At 48.0% G+C, this 10,000-nt stretch overlaps 1 protein-coding gene across 1 annotated transcript in view; it reads left to right on the top strand.

Moving 5' to 3' along the window:
• Nucleotides 1-1,477: 1,477 nt before the first annotated feature.
• The window catches only part of tdrd7a (tudor domain containing 7 a), a gene marked incomplete at both ends in the record, with an annotated part of 14,028 nt that continues 5,505 nt past the window's right edge, over nucleotides 1,478-10,000 (top strand). Inside the window, 9 exons of the mRNA XM_084454433.1 lie at nucleotides 1,478-1,681; nucleotides 2,216-2,357; nucleotides 3,952-4,223; nucleotides 6,125-6,295; nucleotides 6,461-7,204; nucleotides 8,332-8,513; nucleotides 8,603-8,795; nucleotides 8,912-9,023; nucleotides 9,263-9,471. Coding sequence (XP_084310559.1) covers nucleotides 1,478-1,681; nucleotides 2,216-2,357; nucleotides 3,952-4,223; nucleotides 6,125-6,295; nucleotides 6,461-7,204; nucleotides 8,332-8,513; nucleotides 8,603-8,795; nucleotides 8,912-9,023; nucleotides 9,263-9,471 — 2,229 coding nt within the window. The remainder of the gene's footprint in view (nucleotides 1,682-2,215; nucleotides 2,358-3,951; nucleotides 4,224-6,124; nucleotides 6,296-6,460; nucleotides 7,205-8,331; nucleotides 8,514-8,602; nucleotides 8,796-8,911; nucleotides 9,024-9,262; nucleotides 9,472-10,000) is intronic.

The following is a 10,000-nucleotide window of genomic DNA, read 5'->3' as shown; positions in this document are numbered from 1 at the left end:
AATCGAACGTTAGATGCTTAAATTATTTCAGAAAATATTATTATTAATGTTTTTTTTTGTATGGGTGTTGGTCAATTAGTTGTGCTTGTGCACCTCTAAAGAGAGTCTAAAATAGCCATATTACTGTATGGGGCCCCGGGTGATGCCCACCCCCCATTGCTCTGTAAAGCGCATTCCGTTGCCTCTGTGTATAAAATGCGCTATACAAATAAAGTTTGATTTGATTTGTATAATGTGAGTGAAGGGCGTGACGCTTTAAATTGAACGGTGAACGGCGCGTGCTGCCGGGCTTTCGCACGTGACCTCCTGACCTTCGCACGTGACCTCCTGACCTGCCACCTCGACGGCACATGTTAGCTACTCATTCAGAAAAGCACACAGGTGGGTTTTTACAGCCATGTTTACTGTTCAAATGCTATTTTATACTGGGTTACTGCTTTAGGCAGCTCTGAAAAGCTGGTCAATGCATGCGTCATGCGTCTGATGATGGCTAACGTTTACTGTAATTGGTAATTAGAGAAGCCGTGTTTGGCTAGCTAGTGTGCTGATTAACACGCCGTTAGCTCTCTAGACCATTAGCGAATAGCGTTGTGTAATATTTAAGGTGTACGACAGACAAAATAGGCCTATTTGAATTTTCTTTAGCTAATTTCGTGAACACTTAAACGATATTTTAATTATTTCGCACAATTGTAATCATTTCACACCGTAGCAAGTTAGTTGGCCTAAAAGCGCTACCATGGAGACGTGAAAGGAATGGCACGTGCGGCGAGTCTAGCTGATGCATCGCGAGAACCTGTAAAGGACCTGAGAACCTGTAAAGGACCTGAGAACCTGTAAAGGACCTGTCCTGTGAGAACCTGTAAAGCACCTGTCCTGTGAGAACCTGTAAAGCACCTGTCCTGTGAGAACCTGTAAAGGACCTGTCCTGTGTGTTCATGAGAACCTGTAAAGGACCTGTCCTGTGTGTTCATGAGAACCTGTAAAGGACCTGTCCTGTGTGTTCATGAGAACCTGTAAAGGACCTGTCCTGTGTGTTCATGAGAACCTGTAAAGGACCTGTCCTGTGTGTTCATGAGAACCTGTAAAGGACCTGTCCTGTGTGTTCATGAGAACCTGTAAAGGACCTGTCCTGTGAGAACCTGTGAGGACCTGTCCTGTGAGAACCTGTAAAGGACCTGTCCTGTGAGAACCTGTGAAAGGACCTGTCCTGTGAGAACCTGTGAAAGGACCTGTGAAAGGACCTGTCCTGTGAGAACCTGTAAAGGACCTGTCCTGTGAGAACCTGTAAAGGACCTGTCCTGTGAGAACCTGTGAAAGGACCTGTCCTGTGAGAACCTGTGAAAGGACCTGTCGTGTGTGTTCATGAGAACCTGTGAAAGGACCTGTCCTGTGTGTTCATGAGAACCTGTGAAAGGACCTGTCCTGTGTGTTCATGAGAACCTGTAAAGGACCTGTCCTGTGTGTTCATGCCAGGATGTCGGATATCGATTTGCTGAAGAAGATGTTACGGGCTGTTCTGCAGTCCAACAAAGACGGCGTGTCCATCACCCGGCTTCAGTCCGATTACCGGTCGCTGACGGGTGAATTCATCCCGCACAAGCAGCTGGGCTACCCGTCTCTGGAGGCCTATCTACGGAGCATGCCTTCCGTGGTTCGGATGGAGAACTGCATGGGGGAGGTCAGTGGCTTCTAGATAGCTTCCAGTGCATGGCGTTGGGTGATTTCAGAAAATACCAACTTTTCCTAATCCTAAACTTATGGCTGTCTAGATAATATATCGAGTAACCGTTATGACTGGAGTTTTCTAGCTTGGCGGTTTGTTCAAGAGTTCACCCTGGGCCTGAAGACAGTCCAACTCATCATTGTCTCAATCTCAGACCTTCTCAGGCTGTTTGCTTGGTGACTGACAATATACACCTCTGATCTCCTTCCTTCCTCCTCAACTTCTCACCTTGCCTATACGATACCAAATATGAATTGACTCTGTAATTGTAGACAAATTGTAGGCATTTTTTTTTTACTGGCACCAATGTGACCCATTCAAATTTTCTATCGCATTACTCCCAAAAAGGTCGCATATGTAAAATTAACTTTCTTTTCTATTTCCGTTCTATTTATACTCTATTTTCTGTTGTTCTATTTTCTGTTCTATTCTGTTCTATTTTCTATTGTTTTATTTTCTGTTCTATTCTGTTCTATTTTTCTATTCTAGGTGAAATGCTTTGCGGCGGTCTGCCAGGAGACGGCCCACATCGCCCAGATGGTCGCTAAGCAGCGGAGCTCCAAGAAGGCGCGGCCCCGGATGGTGAACTGCCAGATGAGGTTTAAGCCCGCCTCCCCGTTCATGTTCAGTGGTAGGTCACGGTTATCAGAGATGCCTGAGAGGCGCTTGATGTGGCTACCTTGACCTTCCTTGACTTATAGAACAGGCAAGGGGTTGAGAACTGCCGTGGTGAGGCAGTGTAAATCAAATGCACCCCAAGAATTCAAGGTTCAAGATCCATATACATGGTCAATAAAACAGATCTTGAATCTTGAAGAAAAAAACATGTGGAACCAGGTCTACTTGGATTGTAAATTGTTGCCTTTGTTTGTACAGTGTGGTAATCTGGACAAACAGAACATTAATACTTTTTCCTAGATTTGGAAGGTAAATGGGACTGAGAACAAACCTCTGTCCCAGATCAGAATTCCCCTGAGTACCGCTCTCTGTACAGGGCTCTAAGGTGCGACCATTTTACTCGCATTTGCGACTAAAAATAGTTTTGTGCGATCAGAAAAAATCATTTAGGAGCACACGGTGCGAGTACTATTTTAAACTATTTCACTTGCATTTTGCGCCTAAAATAAATCCATGCAAATTGGATCAAACTAGTCAAAGTTTCGCGCACCCGTATACAAAACTACAAGTCCCACAACTTGTTTATTTTATTTTTTATAATCCCACGTCTGCAACCTGCAACGCGCAGAACTCTCGTGACGACGCGCGATGACGGCTCAGCTGCCCTCACTCAAAAACGACTGTGCAGACGCCGAATACCCCTGCCAGTAACGTTAACAAAATGAAGAAAATGAAGCCCATTCAATCGTATTTTGCCCGGCAAAGTGGAACCAAGCGCAGAGAGAGGAATTCGGTGAGGCCCGGGGGGAGTCCAATCAACTGTCATTCAAAAATCGTTGTTTACACAAAGTTCTATTGATTCGATTAGATTCAACATTGCACTGTAGCCTACAAGTAACTTACTGGATGCACATCGAAACGCAATGAAATGCCGTTTCATCGTAAAAAAGCGATTTTTTTTACTGAAATGCGTGTCATAACGATCCAATGCCATGTTCCTTTGCATCTTCATTAAACTAAGCTTTTCCACGGATTTTACAATTTTTTAATGATTATTTACAAAGATATTGGGCTTTCTTCCCATGTTTTTTCACGGCACCGGCAGCTATGTTTCATATCCCTGCCTAGGTTCGCAAAGCATTTTCATCTACTGTACCCCTCGGTTTCAAGTCGGCATCTGAAAACCCTCGTTTTGGAGGGCTGTTTGAACGTCCACTAGCCCTCGATATGCCCCCTAGCCCTAGAAGCTAAAAAGAATGGGACACTACCCTACGTGTGAACGTGCAAAATGTATGGGTAGGGCCAAGGGCTAAGGGGGGTATTGGGATTGGGCCATAGTCTTCATTAGGACCAATGCACATGAAGTGTATGGGAATAGTATAGTCTTCATTAGGACCAATGCACCTGATGAAGTGTGTGGGAATAATAGGCTAGTCTTCATTAGCACACTTTTTCTCTCCCTTAACGAGATCAGATGGGGAAGCAAGTGAGGGAAGAGCAGGTAACTAACCCTGACTCTGCTCGTCTCCCTCTCTCTACCACTCTTTGCTCGTCTCCCATCCTCCCCCCCCCCCACCCCCCCGGGCTGGTCTCTCCCTGTGGTCCAGAGAAGCCCAGGACGTCGCTGCGCCAGCCTGCCGGCTGGGGCCTGAGCAGCCGCCCGCGGCCCCGGAATTACTGGAACACTGCCGGGCGGATCAGCAGCGGAGGGGACTACCGACTGCAAGATCGCCGCTACGTTGCCGCCACGCCCCTGCAGCACAGGCCGCCGCCCACTGTGGTCACCGCCACGCCCCTGCAGCACAGGCCGCCGCCCACGGTGGTCACCGCCACGCCCCTGCAGCACAGGCTGCCGCCCACTGTGGTCACCGTCCCGCAGGTCAAGACGACGCCACTGTTCTACGACAGGTGCGTGGATGGCTGGAGGGGACTCTCTCTCACACACACACACACACACAACGTGAACGCGCACACACACCACAGCCTGTAGCGTGATTGTAACACACAGATTTTTATATGCAAAGAAATGTGCACACATTTACTATGGCTGCAACAAACGACTTTTAATTGTCGATTAGTCACCGATTATTGAAACGATTAGTCGACTAATCTTTTACTTTAAAAAAAATAAAAAAATAACCAGGTTAATTGCATGAATATAAAATGGCTCTTATGGTATATTTAGTCATCAGCTTTTAAATCTAGCAAGACAAGAAAGAACAAACTTCATTCAAAAATGTCTCTTAATTATTACCCTTCTGCTGATGGTATAAAACTATAAATAAAAAAAACATATTGTCTGTGCAGTGTGTATAAACTATAAATAAATCTTTGTCCATTGTTTTGAACGAGGACCGGCATAAAGTTCTGTAAACCAAGGCACATGAAATAACATTAAATAAAGGTAAATAACATTAAATAAAGGTAAATAACATTAAATAAAGGTAAACCAAGGCACATTAGCAGCAGTAGAAAAAGGGCAACAGCCTTTTGCAAGTTGCAACTACATGAGACTAATCATAGTTACAGTTTGTTCATATTGAGGAACATCAACATTCGGGTTCGGGCTCAGGCTTGCTCTTTTTTGAGAGCATATTCCCCGCTTAAGTAAACCGCTCCCAAACTTTTGATGTTTTGCTGCGCGTTGGAGCCGAACTCGTAGACGGACTTGGCTCCGCCATTTTATCCCACTAAGTGACCCTTGAACTCTGAACGCTACTGCGCATGTGCGATTTGGGAGAAAAACAAAACCAAAAAAACCTCCGGCTATCAAGGCGACAATAACGACAATTACATTTGTTGGTGACTATTTTTATTGTCGATAAATCGGCCGACAAAAACGACAATTACATTTGTTGGTGACTATTTTAATTCTAATCGTTGCACCCTTAATATTTATTCTTAGAGACGGGCAGAGATGTATGTAGCGCTCCTACACACACACACACACACACACTTGAATGAATTGATAAACTGTGTGTGTGTGTGTGTGTGTTCTAGGAGAGTGACATTTCCTCTCGGACAACAGAACCTGGGTAACACTATGACGATTACCATCCAAAAACCTGATGGTGAGAAACCTACTCTTACTACTTCTCTGCCTCCTGCTTCCTGACTTCTCTTCCTCCTTTCCCTCTTTCTCCCTGTCCTCCTCTTCCTGTCCTCTGCAACCATTGGTACGCATTTAGATTTGAATGCTTGAGTTTGTCTCCATCTTGTGGCTGTTTTCAAGCATTGCAGTCAGTCTCAGAACCTCGGCTGCTGCTGCTTTCAGACCTATGGTCTAAAACACTTAAGTAGGCTTGATTTAGTCTTGCTTAATGCACTGGATAAGCAGGGTTTTCCTCATGTAAAACGCATCAGCGCCAAGGGAGATTAATCAAGTGCACACCAGTATGTACTCACTACTGGAAGTAGTAGCAGTATATTTTTAACATTTAAACATTTTAGTAATTTAGCAGACTCTTCTATCCAAAGCGACTTACAATTGTGAGCTAGTGTTAAGTGCCTTGCTCGAGGGCACAACGATTGGCAATGATTGAGAAAATCCCTTTTGTCAAGTGGCCTGGCTCTGTCTCGATGCTCTAACCACTGGGCCAAATTAATATAATAATAATTGAGAATAATTATACAGTATTTCATCTTTATAGTGTCTTCCCAGATGCTTTCCAGTAAGGCATCTTACAAATGAATCCTCCTACCTCCCCAGTCCCCACCTCTGCCCCCTCTGCCACCTCCTCCACCTCCTCCTCCTCCTCCTCTCCCACCTCGACTCCTCAGAGGGGTGTGTACGACCTCCAGCTGGTCCAGCACCGCATCAGCCTGGTGCTGATGAAGTACTGCAGCGGTCTGTGGCTGTCCAAGCTGCCCGCCGTGTACAAGGACTGGTTCAACCAGGAGATCCATGGACAGGCTCTGATGGACCTGGAGAAATGGACCCACGTCTGCTCGGTGAGTCGCCCCACACACACACACACACACACACACACACACACACACACAGTTGACCACACCTTTACACATACATGCAGACCAGATGACTACAAACACACACTACTTTATCCTACACTCAAACACACATTCATTGTAAACCCAAGCTGTGCATCTGTGTTCCAGGTGGAGAAGCCAGGCAGCACCAACAGAGCTGACAGACTCATCTACCCCCCCATCCAGCCCAAACCCACCCCCACGGCTGGCCCCACTATCGCTCCCTCTTCAGCCAAACCTACCCCCACCCCCTCTACTAAACCTAGCTTTTCCCCCTCTACCAACTTTAATTTTAACTTTTCTGCGACCCCTGCATCCAGAAGTACCTGTACCCCCAGCCACAACTCAACCTTTACCTTCGCCGCCAAACCCGTGCCTCCTCCCCCTCGTAAACCCACCTCCAAACTGGAGTTTCTCTTCAGACCTCCCTCAACCATCCCTTCGCCCACCCAACCAACTTCTACCCCCATCCAGGCCAATCCCAGAATCCCCCTCGAAAAGGGGACCTTGAGCCTCTCCCCCACCTCCTCTCTCACCCCTCGGTTTGTCACCCCCGACACCCCGGTGTCCCCCATCTCTCTCACCCCTGGTTCCACCATCCCCGACACTCCTACCTCCCCCGCCACCCCCGTGACCCCCAAATGGAACACCCCCGCCTCCCCCCCTGCCTCCCCAGTGGTGGTGCCGGCTGACGTGCGCGCCAAGCTGAAGGAGCTGCTCTCCAAGTACAGCCAAGGCCTGTGGGCCCACGCGCTACCCAAGCTCTTCATGGACACATACAAGACCCCCTTCCCCACAGACGTCCTGGCCAACCTCTCCCTGCTGCTGGACATCTGCACTGTGGAATACCCCCTGCCTGACAACAAGGACAAGGTTAGTACCCCCTGCCTGACAACAAGGACAAGGTTAGTACCCCCTGCCTGACAACAAGGACAAGGTTAGTACCCCCTGCCTGACAACAAGGGCAAGGTTAGTACCCCCTGCCTGACAACAAGGACAAGGTTAGTACCCCCTGCCTGACAAGAAGGACAAGGTTAGTACCCCCTGCCTGACAAGAAGGACAAGGTTAGTACCCCCTGCACGACAACAAGGACAAGGTTAGTACCCCCTGCCTGACAACAAGGACAAGGTTAGTACCCCCTCCCTGACAAGAAGGACAAGGTTAGTACCCCCTCCCCGACAAGAAGGAAAAGGTTAGTACCCCCTGCCTGACAACAAGGACAAGGTTAGTACCCCCTGCCTGACAACAAGGACAAGGTTAGTACCCCCTCCCTGACAAGAAGGACAAGGTTAGTACCCCCTGCCTGACAAGAAGGACAAGGTTAGTACCCCCTGCACGACAACAAGGACAAGGTTAGTACCCCCTGCCTGACAACAAGGACAAGGTTAGTACCCCCTGCCTGACAACAAGGACAAGGTTAGTACCCCCTGCCTGACAACAAGGACAAGGTTAGTACCCCCTGCCCGACAAGAAGCACAAGGTTAGTACCCCCTCCCCGACAAGAAGGACAAGGTTAGTACCCCCTGCCCGACAAGAAGCACAAGGTTAGTACGATACTATACTTTTTTCAATACCTTGCGTTCGATACCGATACCAAAACGATACCTTTTTCGATACCTAGACTAATTAAAACAAATTTTGTAATGCAATCACCTGAAAATGTTTTTACCATTATGGAAGTCTTTTTACAATAATTTTTCCCAATAATATAAATTCCAAATGTTATGTATTGTGTGGTGGCGCTGGAAAGGTAGCAGCTATACTAGGCCTACTTTAATATATAATATAATACTAGACAGACAAAGGACACTGGAATGTCCTGGTTAGCCAAAATGATGATTTGATCAAGGCGACAATAACGACAATTAAATTCGTTGGTGACTATTTTCATTGTCGATTTGTCGGCAATGTCGACTAATCGTTGCATCCTTAATACCCACCTTTTTACATCTTTATCTTCGACTTCTAATGTTACCCTCCCCCCCCCCCCCCCCCCCAGGCCATCCTGTACGGTCCTAGTTGGTACGACCAGCGGAGGGTCCCCAGCACTGTGTGCCCGCCCCCTCCCTCAGGGATCAAGGTCAGCCCCTCCTTGGTGCCGACCCTGAAGCCGCCGCCCTGGGAGCCCTTCCCCTCCGTCCTGGTGGTGGACGTCAAGAACGCCAGCACTCTTACAATCAGGTAACACACACACACACACACAGGGCTGTTCTCTCACTCTTGTGTTTCTCACGCGTAAACACGCACACACCCATGCGTCTGTTTCCTAGGTATATTGGCGAGGGCTACTCTCAGGCTCTGGAAGCAATGGAGGACATCATGCAGTCGTTCTACGGTGAGATCTCACACCAGACCGCGGTAGCGACGCCCGTTACCGGCCAGCTGGCGGCCGTCAGGCTGGAGGACGGGGACGAGATGGTTCGAGCCCAGGTCACGGAGATCGTGGCCGGCGACAAGGTCAAGGTGAGGTCGTATGTTAAAGGTTGGGGGGTCGACTGGTGTGGATGATCTAGAGTGAAGGCTACATCACCAGCCCCCCCCCCCCCCCCTGTATCTCTCCTCCCCATCCCCCTCCCAAGGTGTACTGTGTGGATCATGGGTTCTCTGAGGTGATCAGCAGGTCCAGGCTGATGGAGCTCCAGCAGGACTTCCTCCAGCTGCCCCTCCAGGTCACCAACTGCAGGCTTGCAGGTACACTTCTCTCACCGTTCACTAGTATAGACTAGCATGTACACTTCTCACACCGTTCACTAGTATAGACTAGCATGTACACTTCTCACACCGTTCACTAGTATAGACTAGCAGGTATACTTCTCACACCGTTCACTAGTATAGACTAGCAGGTATACTTCTCACTTACTTCTCAAAGTTCTTCAGCCTACTTTGCGTACCTCTGTATATGTATTGTGTGTTTGTGTGTGTCCCTCCAGGGCTGGAGGCGTTCAGCGAGATGCCGGCGGTGGTGCGTCATCTGGAGCAGATGGCGTTGGGGCGGATCCTCCTCCTGGAGACGCTGGAGCACTGGGACAGCGACGTGCCCCTGGTCGTCCTGTACGACACCTCCAAGGACGAGGACGTCAACATCAACGCCCACTGCCTGAGGGCGCTGCAGGACGAGTCCATGGCCAACCCTCTGCCGGTGAGAGGGACCAGGGGGCTTCAGTGGGTTCGGTCACGCTTGCTTCATCGGATAATATTTGAATTAAAAGGTTAAATTCTGTGTGTATGTCTTTTTAAAATCACCGTCAGTGTAGCCATTTCCCTACTTAAGGGAAATACCACTGCAACACTTCAAAGGGTGACATCACTGGACTTCAAAAGGTGATGTCACTGGACTTGTTTGCCCTTTGAGGTTATTTCCCATATATAGAAAACGGCTACACTGATGAATTTATAATTTATAAATAATATCCACTGAAGCAAGCGTGACTGTACCCCATCAAAGGGACGGTGCATCCAAATATGAATCTAGGCTATAGACTGGGGGAGCTTAAAGGGGACAGTGTCCAAACAATCTAGGAATGTATTTTTTCTAGACCCCTGCAGGGCTTAAAGGGCTTAGAGCCCTTTGAATAAATCAAGAGGAGTAAATTTTAGTTGATCCCCCCCCCCCACACACACACACACACACACACACACATATTTATAGGAGACTCAACAGGGCAGTT

This window comes from Borostomias antarcticus (assembly GCF_949987555.1).
Source record: "Borostomias antarcticus genome assembly, chromosome: 20".
NCBI classification, from domain to species: Eukaryota; Metazoa; Chordata; class Actinopteri; order Stomiiformes; family Stomiidae; genus Borostomias; species Borostomias antarcticus.
The sequence above is the reverse complement of the archived record's forward strand: the minus strand, read 5'-3'. Positions and strand labels throughout refer to the sequence as shown.